Source organism: Malurus melanocephalus, unplaced genomic scaffold (genome assembly GCF_030028575.1).
Source record: "Malurus melanocephalus ecotype Western Australia unplaced genomic scaffold, MMel_1.1 scaffold_1278, whole genome shotgun sequence".
Classification (NCBI taxonomy): Eukaryota; Metazoa; Chordata; class Aves; order Passeriformes; family Maluridae; genus Malurus; species Malurus melanocephalus.
In genome coordinates, this window is record NW_026624510.1 from 27,431 (window position 1) to 46,384 (window position 18,954).

The following is an 18,954-nucleotide window of genomic DNA, read 5'->3' on the forward strand; positions in this document are numbered from 1 at the left end:
GGGGACCTCCCGTAGGGGGGGAGGGGGGCGCGGTGGGAGAGCCGCCACCCCCCGGGATCTGGATGAGGCCTGGGAAGGGCAGGTAAGAGATGGGAGGGGGGAAATCTGCATGGGGGACCCTCAAAAATKGGGTCAACCCCCCCCGCATGTGCCCCCCGAAACTGGGGGGGGAGGGGGCTGTGGCGCGTGTCTGGGTCCCCCCCGGACCCCTCGGGCCCCGGATGTGGGTCACCTTCTGTGTGGGGGGGTGCAGACACTGCTCCYCCACCGCTAATTTGGGGGGGAGAATGGGTCCTCTTCAGTGACCCCCGAACACCCGTGTCCCCCCAAAAGGCCGCAGGAGGCGGAGGATGTGCAACCCCCACCCCCCGACCACAGTACAGGTATGTATCACCCCTCCCAATTTTGGGGGTTCACCCCAAATTTTTGGGGTACTCCCCAATTTTGGGGATCCCCTCATTTTTGGGGATCTCCCCGAGTTTTGGGGGTCTTTCAGCCCCCCTTTCCCTCCCACAGAGCCTGACCCTGCCCCAACGTCCCCCCCGGAAGCAGAGCAGCCCCCCGCACAGGTGAGACAACAACCCTTCCTCCCCAAAATTAGGGTGCCCCCTTTCCCCAAGGAAGGGGGTACCCCACACCGTGCCTCCCCGAGACCGGGGGTACCCCAAACTGTGCCCCCCACCCCCAGGGCGCCGAGGACGAGGCGGTGGCACGGGAGCTGGAGCAGCTCTACCTGTCCCACCTGCGCCGGCTGCRGGGGGACACCGGCGACAGCGAACCCTCCCCGAGAAACGGGGACCCTCCCCTCCCCGAGAGAGCCCCCAACACGTCGCTGGCCAACGAGATGGCACTCCGCTATGAGGGGGGGGGACGGTGCAGCCCCCCGGTGCTGCTGGGGAGGGGGGGGCCGGTGGAGGGGGCTCTGGTGGTACCGGCACGGCCTCCCCGGGGACGGGGGACCAGTTTGGGGGGCGCGCTCAGGGGGTGCGGGGTGGTCCTGGCCTTGGCCGTGCTGGTGCCGGTGGCCTGGGGGGACGGAGGGGGSCCCACGGCCGCGCTGGCCTTGGGGCTCTACCTGGCACTGGCCTGGCTCACGTGAGGAGCGGGGGAGCCCAATTGTCACCACCCAAAATTGTCACCACSCAAATCGTCACAGCACCCTTCCCCCCCATTTCACCCCTGAAAACATGGGACACTCCTCAATCAGTGGAGGGGGGAGGCTGAGTTGCGGTGTGGGGTGATGGAAGGGCACCTCCAAATTGCCCCCCCGGGGGTGGGGGCACTGTCACTTTGTGGGACCCCTCCGACACTGTGTGCACCCTCCCCCCCGGGTTTTGGGGCGCCCCTATGTACATACAGCCATGGAACGATGGTGTCCCCGAGTTATTGTCATGGGGGGGCTTTGGGGGGGAAGGAAGGTTTGGAGGGTGGGGCCCATTTTGGGAGGTGGGGGCTGATTTCCTCCCCTCCCGTCGCTGTTGCAGCCATTTCCTGTCCCTGGGGAAGGTCCCAGCAAAGGTCATGGGGCCCGTGGATGGCAAACAGCCCCCCCCAAACCCCACGGAGATGGGGAGTGGGGCTTGCCTTTGGTGTCCTGTTGGTGCCTTGTGGTGACAGAAGGGTTTGCAACCAGCCGGGAGGGTCCTGAGCCCCCCTTGGAAGAATTGGAGGAGCAGGATCCTAAGTGTCCTGGGAGTAGCTTGGAGGGTCCTGAGCCCCCTTGGAAGAACGGGGTGGTGTGGGTTCTGAGTGTTCTGGGAGCAGCTGGAGGGGGGGAGCGTCCTGAACCCTCTAGGAAGAACTGGGGGGTCATCCTAAGACCCCTTGGAAGCAGTTGGGGGGTCTCAAATGTCCTGGGAACATCTAGGGGGAGTAGGGGGGTCCTGAGCAATCTGGAGATGGCCAGGAGAGGGTCCCCAACCCTCATGAACCCTCCCCTCAGTCCTCAGGCTTGGGGGGGTGGGCCCTCCCTGCCCTGGATGCAGCCAAAGGAGGGTCCTGGCACCTCAAGGTGACACTGGGGTGGTCTCAGCTCCTCAGGATTCACCATAGGGGATGTCCCGGTGCTTCAGATGACAGTTGCGGGGAGCTCTTAGCCCCCTGGACTTACTGTGGGAGTCCTGTCCCTCAGGTGACCTCAGATGGGGGTTTCAGCCTCTCTGGACTCATTGTGGAGGGTTCCCAGTCCCTCAGTTGACAACAGTTGCGTTTTCAGCCCCTCTGGACTCACTGTGGAGGGGTCTCACCCACCCCCACGGTTCCTCAGCCCCTCAGGTGACAGTAGGGGGAAGGAGGAGGGGACAGTTTCTGAAGTAGTGACATCTGAAATCACAGTGTGGGGGGTCCCGGCCCTTCTGAAGTCACTGGGGGGTGGTCCCAGTCACTCAGGTGACAGCAGGGGGGGACAGTCCTTCTGAAGTCACGGTGGGGGTGGCATCCCAGTCCCTCGGTGACAGTGGGGGGAGTCCCGTTCCCGCGATGCTCCTTCAGCCCCTCATGGCGGGGGTGGGGCGGGGCCTCTCCCCTCACGACGGGGCTCTCGCGCCGCCTGCACGTGCCCTCCTCACGCTGCGCATGCGCGAGGCTCCTCCGCCCCGCCCACCAGGCTCCCTGAGCCCGCCAAAGCGGCGCGCRCCCATTGGCTGCCTCTTTCCCGGTCGTCCCGCGTGACGGGCGTCGCCATGGCAACCGGCCAATGGGCAGCGCGCGCGTGACGAGCGGGTGGGCGGGGCTCCGGCGGCGGCAGCGCGCGCGCTTTTTCGGCCGCTGCTTCGGCCCTGGCGGGCGCCGGAGCCGCCGCCATGAGCGGGGCCGGGGCCGGGGCGGACGGGCCGTCCCCGGCCAAGCTCCGCCGCCTGGACACGCCCACCGGGAAGGGACCTGCCGCTGCCGTTACCCGCGGGGAGACGGCCCGTTCCCCCATCCCCGCCGGAGGTCGTGGTGAGGGCCGCGGCGCGCGCGCGCGGGTCGACGGGTCCGGGCATGCGCGGGGCTGTGGAAAGCGTGCGCGCGCGCCCTCTGGCGGCAGTCCGGAGATCGCGGCTTCGGCCGGGGAAGGGCTGGACAACCCCGGGGAGGGGCTGGACAGGCCCGGGGAGGGCACGGTGGGGCCGAAAACCACCGGAGAGGCCATGGGCATCCTGGAGACCACCGAGGAGGCCAAGGGGWGCCTGGATACCTCCATCACCGACTGCATGGAGCAGGAAAAAGAGGGCCTGGAGACCACTGGTGGGCTTAAAGGGAGTGTGGAGACCATCAATCAATGCAAAGGGAGCCTGGAGACCACCAGTACCGATGGCTTGCATAAAGGGTGTTTGGAGACCACCAGTGAGGCCATGGGGGATGTGGAAATTGCCGTCACACATTCCCTGGAGCAGGATGAGAGTGTCCTGGAGACTCCCATGGAATCCAATGGAAGCCTGGACACCACCGGAGAGGCCATGGGCGGTCTGGAGACCACCAGCGAGGTTACAGGGAGCCTTGGGAGCACCAATGGGCGCAAAGGGAGCCTGGAGACAGCCGTCACTCGCTGCTTGGAGCAAGGGAGAAGGAGCAAGGAAGGCCTGGAGACAGCCAGCAAGATCCTGGAGAGCACGGAGAATGATGCTTCCCCTGGTGGGGGCCTGAAAAACACCAGCAGGCGCAAGGGGAAGACCCCTGTGAGGCCCAAGGGGAGTGTGGAGACTGCTGGTACCCAGTGCTTGGATTGGGAGGGGAAGGGGGGCCTGGAGACCACCAGYGAAGTCTTGGTGGGCACAGAGACCACCAGGGAGGACACAGAGAGCCTGGAGACCACCATCATTGGCCACGTGAAGCGGAACAGAGAGCAGAAAGGGGGCCTGGAGACCACCACGGAGCCCGAGGAGGGCCTGGAGCCCACCCCCACAGCCTGTGTGGGGCARAGCCGGGGTGGCCCTGGGCTCCCAGACCTCGTGGGGGTCCCAGAACCCGCGGGGGTCCCGGTTCCCAAGGAGCAGGTGGCCGAGGAGAGCGCGGTGATCTCCCTGGGCGAGGATGAAGACGAKGAGGAGGAGGAGGAGCGGGAYGAAGGGCCGGCGCGGTACCTGGCRGCRYTGGAGGCCGTGCAGCTGGAGCTGGAGGCCGTGGAGGAGGAGGCAGCTCGAGCCTTCCGCCGTCTCCGCACCCGCTTCTGCCTCCGCCGCCGGCCACACCTGCAGCGCCGCAACCGCCTCATCCAGCACATCCCCGGCTTCTGGGTCACCGCCGTATCCTTGGGGGGCTGCGATTTGGGGTGGGGGGGACACGTGGGAACCTCCAGATCCATCTTTCCTTGACCCCCCTGTTCCCAGTTYCTGAACCACCCGCAGCTCTCGGCCATGATCAGCGACCGCGACGAGGATGCGCTGAGCTACATGACGAGTTTGCAGGTACCTGGATGGGGTTTTTGGGGAAGGGGGAGCTTTGGGGAGGTGTGCCCCTTGAGGTAACACACCAGGACCCACAGGTGGAGGAGTTCGGCCAGAGCCGCCCCGGGTGCCGCATCCGGTTCTTCTTCAGCGTCAACCCGTATTTCCAGAACGATGTCGTGGCCAAGGAGTTCATACGCGGCCCCTCCGGTGAGTGATGGGGGCAGGGGGGAACCCCCACTTCCTACAGCCCGGGTGAGGGCTTTTGGGGGGGCCGGAGTGACCCTCCCATGTGTTCATCCCCCCAGGTCACCTGGTGTCCCACTCGACCCCGATCCGGTGGTGGCAGGGGCAGGACCCCCGTTCTCGCCCCAACAAGGGCACCCCAGCCCCCCGCAGCTTCTTCGCGTGGTTTGGGGACCACAGTTTCCCTGCGGGGGACCGTGTGGCTGAGGTGAGCCCYGTGCTCCCAGTAACCCCTCCCWGTRCTCCCAGTACCMCCCTGACCCCATCATCTYCTCCTCCAGATTATCAAGGAGGAGCTTTGGCCCAACCCACTCCAGTTCTACCTGCTGGGGGAGGGCGCTGAGGGACCCCCTGACAGGTGAGCTGCACCCCGGTGGGGGGGCTGGGGGCACCCTGGGGGTCTKGGGGGGAACCCCAAAGTTTTATCCCCCCCATTAACCCTTCCCCAGTGAGAGTGGCGAGGACTGTGTGGTGATCCTGGATGACGAYGAGGATGTGCAGGAGATCCCGGACGATGGGGACGGTAAGTGACCATCCCMACCACCCTGTGGAGACCCCAAAACTCCTCACCCGAGGAAATGGGGGGCTGTGACCCCCCCAAAGTCCTCCTGGAAGGAGAGAAGAGGCTCATTTTGTGCTTTCTGACACCTGTCCCCAGGCAGTGGCGTCGAAGAGGTCCCAACTGAGGAGCCCCCCAACCCCCCCGTGGGACAGAAAGACTCCAACAGGGGCAGAATCTAATTGGGGGTGGAATTTGGGGGTGCTGCACATCTCCTCCCCCTCTGTCCCCCCCAGCATTGCGGGTAATGAGGGGCTGGGGGCCCCCAACACAGCTCAGGGTGTTTGAAGGCCTTTCAATCCCCCCCCTTCCCCCCAAACCTTTCATGACCCCCTCCCAGGGACCCCCAATCTCCCCAGCTCCATCACCTGGGGGGTGGGGGGGGGTCCCCCCAAATCCCTCCCCAAGACACACCACCCACCAGGGAAAAAAAACAACCATTTCCTGACCATTTTTGTACATTTTGGGTTAAAAACTTGTAAAATTTTCTTTTTTTATCTAAAAATATATTATAATAAAGAGAAAGTTTTAACAGAGTCACAAAGTCTTCCCTTGAACCACAACACCCTCAGGTGATCCGAGGGCAGATTTCAGGGTGATTTTACTCCACTGGGTCATTCTCCTCCTCGCCTGCCACCGGTTTTGGGGTGAGGGGCTCCCCTGACTCTGGGGGGACCCTCGCAGGGTCCTGGGCTGGGGGGAACTGGACACCGAGGGTCTGGAGGGTCCCCAGGAGCTGCTCCCGCGCGTCACCAGCGAATCGGTTCTGCAGGAACGCCGGGAGCCCCACCCCGAGGGGGACCCGCACCAGCCCCTGCACCTRGGAGAGAGGGAGGGAGACCCCCAAAGTGCCGGGGAACCCCACGAGTGCTCCAGTGCCCCCCAGCCCCACAAAGAGGGGGAAGCACCCACATCGAGTTCCTTCCTTCTCCCCCGTAGTGTCTCCTCCCAGGTGCTGGTACCGACCTCCCCATCAGACCCCCCAACTCCAACGGAACCCGTTGGGTCCTCAAACACTCCATGGCCCCCAGTGCCGATTCCCCCCGAATCTGCCCTGGTACCCCTAGAACCCCTCACAGTGAAGCCTCCGTCTTAGATCTCCTCAGGTACCGGTCACACCCCCCAAGTACCAATTCTCCTCAGTACGCATTACCTCACTCCCGTTTCCAGACCCGTCCTCAGTTTACTCCCGGTGCAAATCTCCCTCTCAACCCCGCCGCTCCAAGTGACTGCCCCCATTTCCATCCCGTTCCCGGTGCTCCCTCCCGTGCTCCTATCTTCCCGTTCCCGCTGCCCCTCTCTCTCCTCCCGCCCCCAATTTCCATCCCGTTCCCGGTGCCCCCCCCTACCTCCAGCCCGTGCTCGGGCGCTCTGGCCCCGCCCCTTTCGAGCGCCTCCAGCTCGTCCAATCGCAGCGGCTTCACGTACAGGTGCGTCACGAGCCCGCCGTCACTTCCGGCCCCGCCCCCCGGCCAGACGCGCGCCCCTCGGTGGTGCCGCGGCCGGAGCTGAAGCGTGGCCGCCGCCGGGCCCAGCTCCTCCCGCAGCTCCCGCTCCAGCGCCKCCTCCAGCGACTCCCCGGGATCSACCAGCCCTCCCGGGAACCCGAACCGCCCATCAAACCGCAGCTGCATCTGCGGGGTCGCGGGGGGAATCAGCGGCGGGGAAACGTCCTCCGCTCCGGGCCGGGCCCGCTCCACCGCCCCCGTACGCACCAGCACGGCGTGTCCCGGCGGCGGGGCCCCGGCGGGCAGCGGGGCGTGCAGCAGCACATGGCAGGCATGACGCCAGCCCGCCCCCTGCTCCGTTCCCCCATCCCCGGTCCCGCTCCGGTCCTGATCCCGGCCCAGGCCCAGCGCCTCCGCCCGGCTCAGCAGCGGCGGCTGCTCCTCCCCGCYTTCCCGCATGGTGGCGCCGCAACTGCGCGTCTCCGCCAATCAGCGGGCAGGACTTGACGGGGGGCCACGCCCCCGCCAATCAGTGGTGAGGGATCAGAGCAGGCCACGCCCCCCACGTGGATCCCACCCAGCGGCAGCGAGGGGCGTGGTCAATGAGGGCGTGATCGATCGATGCCCCGCCCCCAGCCCATTTCCCCAAAATCCCGGGGGAAGGGGGTGAGATCCCCCTTGATATCCCCGACACCCCCGTATTATCCCCAAAAAGCCACGAAAACCCTCACATGAGGGCCACACACACAGACACAGCACAGACTGGAGAGGGAGGGGCTTTATTGACCCCACCAAGCACCAAAAGGGGTCCCTGGGGACTCCCAGCAGTCTGGGGGTCCCCAGGAGGGTCCCAGGGATTTGGGGGGGTCCCGGGGGTCCCTATGAAGCAGAGTCAGAGGCCTCGGAGCTGTCCTTGACGTCGGTGCTCTCGGTGGTCTCGCTCACCTCGCTGACGTCTTTGCTGTCGCCTCCCCCATCCTCGTGGTGGTGGGGSCCGGTGGGGGTGTGTGAGGGGGGTCCCCCCGAACCGCAGACCCCGTCCCCACCCCGGGAGGGCTCGGTGGGGACTGGGGGGCGGCCCCGCTCCTTCTGCTCCACCTGCTTCCGCAGCTGTGGGGGAAAAGGGGGTTACTGGGGGAAAAGAGGCTTGGAAGGGCCCTGGGAGTGGGGGGGATGCCCCCCCAAAAGGGTTTGGGGGATCCTGGGGACTCTACCTCATCTGCCATTTGRGTGAGGTCCCGCTTCATGGCGTAGGCATCCTCCCCATCTGCGTAGTACTTGGGCTCMACCTCGCTGATCCTGGGGGGCCACGACACAGGGGGGGTGATTTGGGGGTCTCACACATCGGGTGGGGGTGTTTTGGGTTGGGGGAGGGACACAGAATGGGATGTTTTTGGGGTGGCCCCAAAGTCTGCCCCCACTTTTGTCTCCTTATGGGGTTAAACTCTCCCAAAGCTGCTTTAACCCCCCCCTCAATATGTCAGCAGCCCCCAACCCAAACACCCTCCAAACCCCCCTCAGCCCCCACCAGTTCCTACTGCAGCTCCCCCAAACCCCCTTTACCCTTCCCGGACTCACTGGAAGTTGAGGGTGTTGGAGTAGAGGTGCAGAGCTGCCCGGTTGCTACCAAGGACAAACAGAAAGGTTATTCTGGGGGGTGTTCCTTGGAGTCTGGGGTCTCCCCGGGGGGGTTTGGGGGGGTCTCACCTCTTACGGACGTGCAGGGACACATATTTGGCGTTGAAGTTCTCGATCATGGCCCGGGATGCCTGGTCCATGAGCTTCTGTGCCAGCCCCAAGCGCCGGTGCGAGCGTTTCACTGCCTGGGTGGGCACCGAAATGGGCTGGGACACCCCAAAAACCCCTGGGAGACCCCCAAAACTCCTCAGGGGACCCAAAAAGCAATCAGGGATACCCCAAAAACTCCAAGGACACCCCTGAACCCCCCCAGGGACTCACGGGAACATTTCATCACCTGGGGCAGGGGCTAAAATCAGGTGGGAGACCCCAAGAAATCCCAGGGAAACCTGGAAACCAACCCAGTGGAAGTGKTTTACCACCTGCAGATCCCCAAACAGGCTGGGGGGCATCCCAAACCCACCAAAGACATCCCAAAAAACAAAGGGGCACCCCAAAAACTACCCCACACCCCCAGATCCTGGTTCCTAAAAGGCCCCAAAGCCTCAGWGAGCCCCCCAAAGCCCTTAAAGAGCCACAGGACCCTCCAAGGGCACTGCAAGACCCCTCAAGCAAGCTTAAAGTGCACCCTAAGTGCTCAGACCCTGTCCAAGAGCCTCCAAAACCCATCAAGTGAACCTAAAGATCCCCAAGGAGCACCCCCAAACCCTCTGACCTATTTCAAGAGCACCCCAAACCCCCACCCTGCCCTACCAGGGATGTGATGTGTCCATGCGGGACRTCATCGGGATCCTCCTCCCTGCAGAAGCACAAGGGGAGGGGATGAGCGGGGGGTGGGGGGTGAGATCCCCAAATCCCATCGGGAATACCCCCCCCGACCCTCCCAAACCCCAGGAGAAGGGGGGAAGCGCCCCCCCACCCCACACTCACATCTTGGCCAGGACRTATCCCACAATCTTCCCGTTCTCATCCTCAGCGATGTAGGAGAGCTGGGGGGGAGAGAAGGGGGCCAGGTGACTCTGGGGGCCAATTCCAGGGGTCCCTGGGGGTGGGGGATCCAGGGATTCGGGGCAGAGGCAAATTCCAAGTGTCCCTAATTGGGGCGGGTAAGGATCCAGGGGTTCCTGGGGGAAAGATCCAGGTGGGGGGAAATCCAGGGGGAGGGAGATTCCAAGTGCTCCAGAGAGGTGTTGAGGACCCCAGTGAGGGGAAAGGCCATGGTGGGTGGTGATCTGAGGGTTCCAGAGGGCACCCAGATGGCTCAAACGGAAATTGAGGGGCTCCTGGGGGGTGATGGGGTCCCATTGGGAACGAGGGTCCAGTTGTTCCAGGGGGAGACTGAGGGAAGCCTGGGGGGAAATCCCGGGGACAGGGAGGTGTTAGATCCAGATGTCTGGAAGGGGATCCAGGTGTTCCAGGGGGGAATTCAGGGATCTCCGGGGGAAGGGAGCCAGGTGTGTTCTGGGGCGGATCCAGGGCCGCACCTGAGGCCAGGAGAGGCCGTGGTAGAAGTAATATTTCATCTGGTAGTTCTCGGGCAGGCAGAGCAGRTTGCAGTGCTGCATGTTCATCAGGTCCTCGGGCTGCCGGGGAGCCGGGAGTCAGCGCGGGGGCGGCCCCGGGGGGCGGGGGATCACCCCGAAACCGGCCCTGGTGCTGCCCAACACGGGGGGGTTCTCTCAGACCCCCTCCAGGGCACAAGACACACCTCAGAGCCCCGCAGGACCCCCGTTCCCCCTCCCCGAGATCCGGTACTGCCATTCAGAGCCCCTTAAGCGCCCGATACCCTCCTCAGACACTCCACGGGACTCCGGTACCCCCTCTCCGAAGCCCGGTATCCCTCTCAGACCCACCCTAAGATCCCGGTTCCCCCTCTTTGAGGGCCGGTAAAGAACCTGCCGGAGCCCTGACCCCAATTCAGATCCCTCATGAGATCCCAGTTCCTCCTGCCCAGGGTCCGTTGTCCCCCTCGGACCCCTCCCAGAGCCCGATGGTCCCCTCAGACCTCCCCGCCAGGGCCCGGTATCCCCGACAGATCCCTCCCCGGTCTCCGGCTCCCACTCGCCAAGCCCCGGCTGAGCCCCCCTGAGCCCCCAGGCCGCACACCCGCGCGTTCCGGATGTTCATGGCTGCGGCTGCTCGGTGTCGATCGCGTTTCSTGATCCTGTTCCTGCTCCCGGTGCCGGTTYCGTTCCCGGTCCCGATCCTGGTCCCGGTCCCCTCACGAGCCGCTTCCGGCGGAAGTTCCTCTCCGACCAATCAGCACTGAGCCCGCCCTCCCGCTCGTGCCACTCCGCTCGCGGTGTATTGACAGGCACGTCAGCCAATCAACGAATGAAGGGAGGTTGCCAGGCCCCGCCCCGCTCACTCCCTTTGCCCTCAGCCAATCAGAAGCGAGTTCCGCGCGTGCCTCGGCGCGCTCCAGGCGGGGGTGGGTTTTTCCCGCTCCCCCCCCCTTCGCCACCCAATCACGTCTGGCGATGCTGATGATTGACAGTGGCAAGAGCCAATGGGAACAGAGGGAAGGCGGGGCAGCGCAGAGCTCAGAGGCCGCGTGGGCGAACACGCTTTATTGCGATGGGGGAGGGGCTCGGGGGAGGGACGGGGGGTCCCGGGGGGGTCTCACGGAGGTTCCCACGCTCGGGGGCCTCGGGACGGGCCCCCCACACCTGAGCAGGGCCCTCATCCCATCTTCCCGGGGGGCCTCATGGTCACATTCGTGGAGTTTGTCCCCAAATCCCAGGGTGTCGCCACTCATGTGCTGTCCCCACTCATGTGGTGTCCCAATTCGGGTCGGGGGTTATGTCCACTCGGGGGGAAATTGTGTCCACTCAGGAGAGAGTGTCCCCACTCATATGGTGYCCCCAGTCCTTGTCCCCGCAGTGTTCCCATCCTGGAGTGTCCCCGGAGAGCGTCCAGCCACAGTGTCCATCCCTGCTCTCCAACCCCAGCGTGGCCGCTCCCCACCACCAAATTCGGGGAGGGGATCCCCCAGACTCAGGGCTGCATGCGCAGGGCCCCGTCCAGCCTCACCACCTCCCCRTTGATCATGGGGTTTTCGGCCAGGGCCTGCACAAGGTGGGCGTATTCAGCAGGGTCCCCCAGGCGGGACGGGAAAGGCACTTGTTGTCCCAAAAAGTTCCGGACCTTCTCTGGCAAACCGGCCAGCAGCGGGGTGGAGAACAGCCCTGGGGAACCCCAAAGACAGGGGGTGAATCGAGGAACTCACCCATCTCACCTCCCCACCCAGGTGCCCCCATGACCCTACCTGGGGCAATGGTCACCACACGGATGCCCAGCGGGGCCAGGTCCCGGGCGATGGGCAGGGTCATGCCCACGATGCCGCCCTTGGAGGCCGAGTAGGCCGCTTGACCCACCTGTGGGGAGGACATGTGGTCATTGCGGGGTCCCCTGACTCCCCTGGTGGCTCCTGAGATCCSTGATGTTCCTCACCTGTCCCTCAAAGGCGGCCACACTGGCGGTGTTGACCACGAGCCCACGGTGGCCGTCGGCGTCGGGCTTGTTCTGGCTCATCATCTGCGCACTGAGGCGGATCACRTTGAAGGTCCCCACCAAGTTCACCTGGGGAGGGAGAGGGGTTTGGGGAGGGTCTTGTGGGCACCACCAAACCCTGCTGATACTCCCACAGCCTCCTGTGCTGTCCTGGAAACACCTGTGACCCCCAAAGTCCCCATACCCACAGCCACCCCACTGATCAGGGACAGCCTGAAAACATCAACACCCCATTGACCAGGACCCCCCACATTCACCCCACTGACCAGGGAGATCCCATGTCCACCCCATTGTCCAGTGACCCCCAGTTCCATTGTCCAGGGACCTCCAGGCCCCACACTCACGTTGATGACCCTCTGGAAATCCTCCAGGTCATGCACTTTGTCCTTCTTGCTGTTGTAGGTTTTGACAGCGATGCCAATGCCAGCACAATTCACRGCCAGGTCCAGGCGCCCAAATTTCTTCTGGGCCACGGCCAGCGCCTCCCCCACCTCCTTGGGAGAGGTCACCTGGGGGCAAAGGAGCCACTGAGGGGGGTGTCACCACTGGGGTCATGGTGGGACATCACTGGTGGAGTTAAGGTGGGATGGCAGCATTGGGGCTAATGTGGGACATCACCAGTGGGGTCAAGGTGGTCCCRTATCAAGGGGGARTCATCAAAGCAGCCCCCATCTCCTCAGCTGAGGTCACCCGGGGACAAGAGGCCCATGTCRAGGGGTCAAGGTGGGATGTCACCCRCAAGGTCAAGGTCACCCCCARCTCCTCTGCCAAGGTCACCTCCAGGGTCAAGGTGGCCCCAAATTGAGGGCAGGGATGTCACCAGTGGGGTCAAGGTGGTCYCAACCCCYTCAGCCAAGGCCACCTGTGGGGTCAAGGGGGYCCCACATCAAGGTGAGATGTCACCTGAGGTGTCAAAGGTCACCAGTGAAGTCAAGGTGGCCCCACATTTTRGGGGAATGTCAACAATGGGGGTCAACCTGGCCCCACATCAAGGTGGGCTGCCACAGGTGGGGTGAAGGTGGCCCCGTGTTGGGGTCAGGGTTAGGTTTCATCCACATCACCGCTGGATGCAGGGGGGGAGAAGCCCCCGCAGCCCCCCAGTGCTCACATCGGCCGGGGCGAAGGCGCAGTGGTCGCCCAGCTCCTGGGCCAGCTGGCCCCCGTTGGACGTGGGCAGGTCCAGCAGCACCACCCGCGCCTCGCGCTGCACCAGCCGCTCCACCGTTGCCCGGCCCAGCCCGGAGCCGCCGCCGGTCACCAGCGCCACCAGGCCCTGGGAAGGGGGAGAGAAGGGGGTCAGCGAGGAGGGGAGACCCCCGCACACATCCCCGGGGTCCGCGGGGTCCGGGGGGGTCCCGGTACCTTCACGCTGCGAATCGCCGCCATCGCCGCCGTCCGGCCAATGCCCGCGGGGGGCGGCACCGGGGAGGAGCGGGGAGGGACGGGGGAGGGACCGGGGAGGGACCGGGGAGGGACCGGGGGGACACCAGGGGAGAGACTCAGCGGAGGGACCGGGGGAGGACCCAGGGGGACACCGGGGGATGGACAAAGAAGGAACCGAGGGAGGGACGGGGAAGGACCTGGGGGACACCGGGGGAGGGACCGGGGGTTGGGCCAAAGGAGGGTTCGGGGGTGGGACCAGGGGAGAACCTGGGGGGACGCCGAGGGAGAGAGGGGGAGGGATCAAGGGAGGGACCGGGGGAGGGACCGGGCGGGGCGGGGGGACACGAGTGGGGAATCCCGGGGGGAGGGGATCTGGATAAGGGGGTTCTCCAGCCCGAGGGAGGAGGGCCATAGAGACCCCCCGAAAGGGATGGGGGGCGTCACGGAGGAATTGAGGGTCCCGCAGACCGGCGGGGGTCAGGGGTGTCCGGAGGGGTCCCATGTGCCCCCTTTGCGGGGGTCCCGATCCCTTTTTCCTCCTCATCCCCTAGAGGGGGAAATTGGGACCCCCACAGTGATAGGATTGAGACATTCAAGGGGAAGGAGACCGGGACCCCAAAGAAACAAGATGGGGACCCCTGAGGGGACAAGATCCGGTTCCCCAGAGTGGAATTGGGACTCCCAAGGGGACAGTTCCAGCGCCACCAAGGAGTCCGTATCGGGACCCCAGGGAGGACAAGATCGCCCGGGAGGGGGGGATCACGACTCTAAGGGAACAAGGATTGAGACCCCCATGGGGAACGGGACCAGGACCCCCAGGGGGACAAGGCTGAGCCACCAGGGTGACAGGGTCAAGTACCTTTGGGGGGGCCCCACTGGCCCCCCCCTTACCCCCCGGTCCCTCCCAGCCCGGCCAGCAGCCAGGGTATAACGTTACCTCCGACCTTCCCGGGGGGCACCGGCAGCACCCGCCTGCCCCCCCACCCCAAAAATGGAGGAGAAATCACCCAAAATCCCAGGTAAAAGGGACAGAGGGTGAATTCCGAGGGGGTGGGACAGCGAGGGTGGCCGCGGGGACACTGACCGGGGGCGGGGGAAGAGGCAGGGACATGGCGGCAGAATCGGAGCGGCTGACAAGGACCCCTCCCCGGAAAATAACGTRGGTGGCCCTTTGCACCCCTCGAGTGAGACGGGGATGTAAGTGGGGACCGGGGGAATTGGAGGGGGGGTACCAGATATGTACCCCGAGGGGCAAAAATTCCCCCCCAAGACTCCCCTACGGCTGCATTGAGGGGGGATTYTCCCCCTTCAGGGCAGGTGGTTCTACCCTAGCTGGGGGTCCAGGAGGGATTTGGGGGTGCAAACTCAATTGGGGAGGCCTGGGGAGGGGTAACAATGCTGTAACAMCCCCCTCCCCAAAATCCACCCCCAGCCTCCGTGCCCCAGTTCACCAACTGCCCCACCATGGTGATCCTGGTGGGGTTACCTGCCCGCGGCAAGACCTACATCTCCCGAAAACTCACCCGCTACCTGAACTGGATCGGCACCCCGACACGGGGTGAGTGCTTTTGGGGTGCGCGAGGGGGGGGTGTGAAAGTTTTGGGGACCCCTCCCCCCGATCCCACTCTCCCCCGATCCCTCTGCAGTGTTCAACGTGGGCGAGTACAGGCGGGAAGCCGTCCCCAGATACGAGAACTACGAGTTCTTCCGTCACGATAACCCCGAGGGGATGGAAATCCGCAGGTTAGGGGGGAAAGTTGCGGCCGCGGGGGCATTTTTGGGGTGCATTTTGGGGGGCCAGAGCTGAGAGAGACATCGCCCCCTCCCCAAATTCCCAGGCACTGCGCACTGGCCGCCCTTAAGGACGTCCACACCTACCTGAGTTCTGAGGAGGGGCAGGTGGCGGTAAGAGACCCCCACCCAAAAAAAAACATTAACCCCCTAGGAGAAAAAAATTCCCCCCCCCAAATATTTGGGGGGCATGTCATATTTCACCCCCAATCCCCCCAGGTTTTTGATGCCACCAACACGACGCGGGAACGTCGGGCTGTGATCCTGCAGTTTGCCAAGGAAAACGGGTACAAGGTATAATTTGGGGGACCATTGGGGGGGGCACGAGGTATTTTTGGGGAATTTATAGCCTTAGGGGGTGGCAGTGCTGCTTGGAGGGGGCTAGAGCACACTGGGAAGGTAGCACTGTTTTTGGGGGTGTCCACAGGATGAAGGGGGGTGACAATGTTGGGGGGAGTGACACTGGTTTAGGGACATCCACAGTATGGAGAAGTGGCACTGATTTGGGGGTGCCCACAGCGTGGGTGGGGTGGTGACACTGATTTGGTGGTGTTACAGCATGGGCGCATGGCACTGATTAGGGCACTGATATGGGGGAACAGTTGCAGTGATTTGGAGGTGTCACAGCATGAGGTGTTGATGATTTTGGGGTGCTCACAGCATAGTGAAGGCAGTAACTTTGGAGGGATTTGCACTGTTTTGGGGGTGGTGCACATTATGGGGGGAGGTGGGCAATGACACAATTTTGAAGTGCCCACAATATGGGCACTGCTTTGGGGGTATCACAGCACAGGGGGATTTGAAAGAATACACAATATGGGGGATGGTGGCACTGTGACACTGCTTTGGAGCCACCAGACCCCCTCCTTTTCCCCTCCCTGCCAGGTTCTGTTTGTCGAGTCCATTTGTGATGACCCCGCCATCATTGAGGAGAACATCAAGGTGAGACCCTGGGCGGGGGTGTGACARCAGGAACCTGGAGGTGACAACAGGGGCTGGGGGTGTGTGCAAAGCTGTGTGTGCCCCCCACAAAAGCTGTGCCCTCCAATTCCCCCAGCAAGTGAAGCTGAGCAGCCCCGACTACAAGGGCCGTGCACAGGAGGAGGCCGTGGCCGACTTCCTGAAGCGCATTGAGTGCTACAAGACCACCTACGAGCCCCTGGACGACGAGCTGGACAGGTGACCCCCACCCCACATCCCACTCCACGAGGCCTGGGGACCCCTCTTGCCCTGACTGTGGTCCCCCTGCCCCTCCAGTGGGCTGTCCTACATCAAGATCTTCGACGTGGGGTTGCGGTACCTGGCGAACCGGGTGCAGGGCCACGTGCAGAGCCGCACCGTCTATTACCTGATGAACATCCACGTCACGCCCCGCACCATCTACCTGAGCCGCCACGGCGAGAGCCAGCTCAACCTGCAGGGACGCATCGGTGGCGACTCGGGGCTGTCCCCCCGTGGGCACCAGGTGGGGCTGGGGGGAACAGGTGGGGTGTGGGGTGGGGCTAAAGGAGGCCACCCCAGGCTAAAAGAGTCACCCCAGGTGATAACGGCGTTCAGACCACACCCTCAAAAGGGGCATGCCTTCACCTAACCACACACCATCCAGTCCATATACAGGTGTGGCAATAAAGGGTGGGTCCAGGGAAGCAAGCCATGCCCGCTGGACAGAGCCTTAGGCCTTGCCCTGTGCAAGAAACTTAGAAAGACACACCCATAAAGGGGCAGGCTTAGGCCACACCTCAATGTTCCCCCATCCCTTACTATGGGGTGAGGGCTGTGCCCAAGGGACAGGGCCAGGAAAAGCCACACCCAGTGGCTAAACCCTTATCCCCACCCCTCCCAGTATGCCCAGGCGCTGGCCCAGTTCATCCGCAGCCAGAACATCCGGGAGCTGAAGGTGTGGACCAGCCACATGAAACGCACCATCGAGACGGCCGAGGCGCTGGGRGTGCCCTACGAACAGTGGAAAGCCCTCAATGAGATCGATGCAGTGAGCCACGCCCCCTTTTTGGGGAGGGGGGGACAGCCCAAAGCCCCYCTCAAACTCCCAACGCCCCTGTCCCATAGGGGGTCTGTGAGGAGATGACCTACGAGGAGATCCAGGAGCGTTACCCCAAGGAGTTCGCGCTGCGGGACCAGGACAAGTACCGCTACCGCTACCCCAAGGGCGAGGTATCCCCAAAACCTCCGTGGGACACTTGGGGGAGGCAGGGTTTTGGGGACCCACCCTGACTCCCCTCCCCAGTCCTACGAGGACCTGGTGCAGCGGCTGGAGCCCGTCATCATGGAGCTGGAGCGGCAGGAGAATGTCCTGGTCATCTGCCACCAGGCTGTCATGCGCTGCCTGCTGGCCTATTTCCTGGACAAGAGTGCGGGTGAGGCCTTGGGGACAGTCTGGGGACAACTGGGGACACCCCAGAGCTGCTGTGCCCCTCTCACTCTCTTAAACCCTCCTCAGATGAGCTGCCCTACCTCAAGTGCCCCCTGCACACAGTGCTAAAGCTGACCCCTGTGGCCTATGGTGAGTTAGGGTGGTGTTTCCCTGAAAAGTGGACTGTCCATCCGCAGTGTCCCGGCACAAAGAGGGGACAATCACCCCCCAAAAGGGGACCTCCTGTGTCCTCTGCAGCCTCTTATCTAGATGCTGAGGGGGGGTCTGGTGTCCCAGCCCAAAATGAGGACAATTTTCCCCAAGAGAAGACCATAGCCCCCCCCAGTGTCCCTCCCCAAAATGGGGATAATCCCCCCCGAAGTCCCCCCCCAGCTGCAGCCAGGTCWCTTTTTCCCTGGGAACCAGGGTGTGAGGTCGAGTCCATCTTCCTCAACATCGAGGCAGTGAACACCCACCGGGAACGACCCCAGGTGAGAGCCCCCACCCCCAAATCCACCCCAAAAAGAGGGTGCAGACCTCACTGATCCCCTCAAAGATTGGGAGGGGTTAGATTTGGGTGAGACCCCCAAAACCCCACATCTTCACCCCACAGAACGTCGACATCAACCGCACCGCAGCYGATGCCCTGAACACCGTTCCTGAGCACTTCTGAGGGGTCCTCAGGGGACAAGGGGGGGCCTCCCCTAAATTAAACCTTGTACACAAAGCACTGAGCGTGGAGATAGAAAGGCTGCACATCAACAGATGCCTTTATTTTGGGAACTCAGGAGGCAGCTTCAGCCTCGGCCTCTTTGTTCTGGCTCACCCAGAATGTGGGGTCCTTCCCCTGGATCTGGGTGGGAGAAAAAGGGGAGGGGTGTGATTAATATAGTCCTGGAGATGCTCAAAACCCGGAGATATCCCCCAACACGGCCTCACCTTTGCCACAAATTTCAGCACATCCTTCTTKGAGGTCTCCTTTTCCGCCCGTGGCCCCCACTGGAACTTGAATTCAGGAGGGTCTGTCAGGGGTATGGGGGTAACATCCAGGTACCTGCAAAGGAGTGGGTGGTGAATGCTCCCAGCAGGTTTTGAGGTCCACAAAGGGGTGTCCAGCACTCCCCAGCCCCATGAGGAACCCTCGAGCCATGGGGCTTTGGGCTGCGGGTTTTGCTCTGCGGTGTGGTATAAACAGCCTGGCCAAGGCTGGCGCCAGGGCCGCTCTGGGCACACCGGGAGGGACAAGGGAACCCCACCCCAAACTATCCCCCAGGACTCCTCAACTCACTTCTGCCGAGCAAACTCATCCATCAGCAGTTTCCGGACATCCCCAAACACCTTGTGTGGCTTCCTGAGGACAGGGGTTAGTGAGGGGTGGCGCTGAACAGCCCTATCCCCCCCATTCCCTGTGTGTCCCCCATATCCTACCCTGGGTGCACACGGAGCAGACGCAGGAATTCCCACAAGGYAGCTGGAAAAGGCTGTGTAAGTGTGAGGTGGAAAGGGAAAGAGAGGTATGGGGGGTTTTGGGGGAGGACTCACTGTCTTTGACTGAGTTTCCCTTCATGAAGATGAAGCTGAGGACAACTAAGAGGAGCCCCATCTTCTCCTTCTCCTTGTCCCTGCAGCAGACACCAG

The 18,954-nt window shown here is 63.5% G+C and overlaps 7 protein-coding genes across 9 annotated transcripts; 3 read left to right on the top strand and 4 right to left on the bottom strand.

The window, feature by feature from the left end:
* The first annotated feature begins 6 nt into the window (after window positions 1-6).
* LOC130586736 (uncharacterized) lies at window positions 7-1,391 on the top strand. Its single transcript, XM_057387625.1, has 4 exons — window positions 7-82; window positions 334-383; window positions 517-569; window positions 689-1,391. The coding sequence occupies exons 1-4, from the start codon at window positions 63-65 to the stop codon at window positions 1,097-1,099; spliced, it is 534 nt and encodes a 177-aa protein (XP_057243608.1). The 5' UTR covers window positions 7-62; the 3' UTR covers window positions 1,100-1,391.
* Window positions 1,392-2,356: 965 nt separating this feature from the next.
* LOC130586741 (testis-specific Y-encoded-like protein 1) lies at window positions 2,357-5,709 on the top strand. The gene is made up of 7 exons (XM_057387632.1): window positions 2,357-4,226; window positions 4,311-4,388; window positions 4,466-4,577; window positions 4,676-4,821; window positions 4,895-4,971; window positions 5,063-5,136; window positions 5,272-5,709. The coding sequence occupies exons 1-7, from the start codon at window positions 2,802-2,804 to the stop codon at window positions 5,352-5,354; spliced, it is 1,995 nt and encodes a 664-aa protein (XP_057243615.1). The 5' UTR covers window positions 2,357-2,801; the 3' UTR covers window positions 5,355-5,709.
* On the bottom strand, window positions 5,709-7,080 carry LOC130586740 (U8 snoRNA-decapping enzyme-like). Of its 2 annotated transcripts, none has more exons than XM_057387631.1 (3): window positions 6,888-7,080; window positions 6,601-6,806; window positions 5,709-5,992 (listed from the first exon to the last, which is right to left on the bottom strand). In XM_057387631.1, the coding sequence occupies exons 1-3, from the start codon at window positions 7,077-7,079 to the stop codon at window positions 5,710-5,712; spliced, it is 681 nt and encodes a 226-aa protein (XP_057243614.1). In that variant the 5' UTR covers window position 7,080; the 3' UTR covers window position 5,709. The 2 variants fall into 2 exon arrangements, with proteins under 2 accessions (XP_057243614.1, XP_057243613.1); XM_057387630.1 differs by having other exon boundaries at window positions 6,522-6,806.
* A 303-nt stretch (window positions 7,081-7,383) lies between these two features.
* NAA10 (N-alpha-acetyltransferase 10, NatA catalytic subunit) lies at window positions 7,384-10,527 on the bottom strand. The gene is made up of 8 exons (XM_057387624.1): window positions 10,365-10,527; window positions 9,743-9,841; window positions 9,189-9,247; window positions 9,012-9,057; window positions 8,328-8,443; window positions 8,199-8,243; window positions 7,835-7,919; window positions 7,384-7,730 (listed from the first exon to the last, which is right to left on the bottom strand). Exons 1-8 carry the CDS (start codon window positions 10,383-10,385, stop codon window positions 7,500-7,502), a joined length of 702 nt encoding a protein of 233 aa, XP_057243607.1. The 5' UTR covers window positions 10,386-10,527; the 3' UTR covers window positions 7,384-7,499.
* Window positions 10,528-10,801: 274 nt separating this feature from the next.
* HSD17B10 (hydroxysteroid 17-beta dehydrogenase 10) lies at window positions 10,802-13,217 on the bottom strand. The gene is made up of 6 exons (XM_057387623.1): window positions 13,134-13,217; window positions 12,880-13,044; window positions 12,116-12,280; window positions 11,712-11,840; window positions 11,527-11,635; window positions 10,802-11,446 (listed from the first exon to the last, which is right to left on the bottom strand). Exons 1-6 carry the CDS (start codon window positions 13,155-13,157, stop codon window positions 11,256-11,258), a joined length of 783 nt encoding a protein of 260 aa, XP_057243606.1. The 5' UTR covers window positions 13,158-13,217; the 3' UTR covers window positions 10,802-11,255.
* Window positions 13,218-13,952: 735 nt separating this feature from the next.
* On the top strand, window positions 13,953-17,989 carry PFKFB1 (6-phosphofructo-2-kinase/fructose-2,6-biphosphatase 1). 2 transcript variants are annotated; one of them, XM_057387620.1, is made up of 14 exons: window positions 13,953-14,173; window positions 14,587-14,712; window positions 14,801-14,897; window positions 14,993-15,059; window positions 15,165-15,239; window positions 15,831-15,887; window positions 16,003-16,124; window positions 16,203-16,410; window positions 16,789-16,935; window positions 17,013-17,117; window positions 17,191-17,320; window positions 17,404-17,466; window positions 17,743-17,807; window positions 17,930-17,989. In XM_057387620.1, exons 1-14 carry the CDS (start codon window positions 14,146-14,148, stop codon window positions 17,987-17,989), a joined length of 1,350 nt encoding a protein of 449 aa, XP_057243603.1. In that variant the 5' UTR covers window positions 13,953-14,145. The 2 variants fall into 2 exon arrangements, with proteins under 2 accessions (XP_057243603.1, XP_057243604.1); XM_057387621.1 differs by lacking the exon at window positions 13,953-14,173 and adding an exon at window positions 14,259-14,313.
* A 111-nt stretch (window positions 17,990-18,100) lies between these two features.
* Window positions 18,101-18,952, bottom strand: LOC130586739 (non-structural maintenance of chromosomes element 3 homolog; the record flags this gene model as incomplete). Its single annotated transcript, XM_057387629.1, has 5 exons — window positions 18,101-18,169; window positions 18,256-18,370; window positions 18,605-18,667; window positions 18,745-18,787; window positions 18,859-18,952. Coding segments are annotated over 5 exons (384 nt in total), but the record flags the coding sequence as incomplete, so codon positions are not given.
* Between the last annotated feature and the right edge of the window lie 2 nt (window positions 18,953-18,954).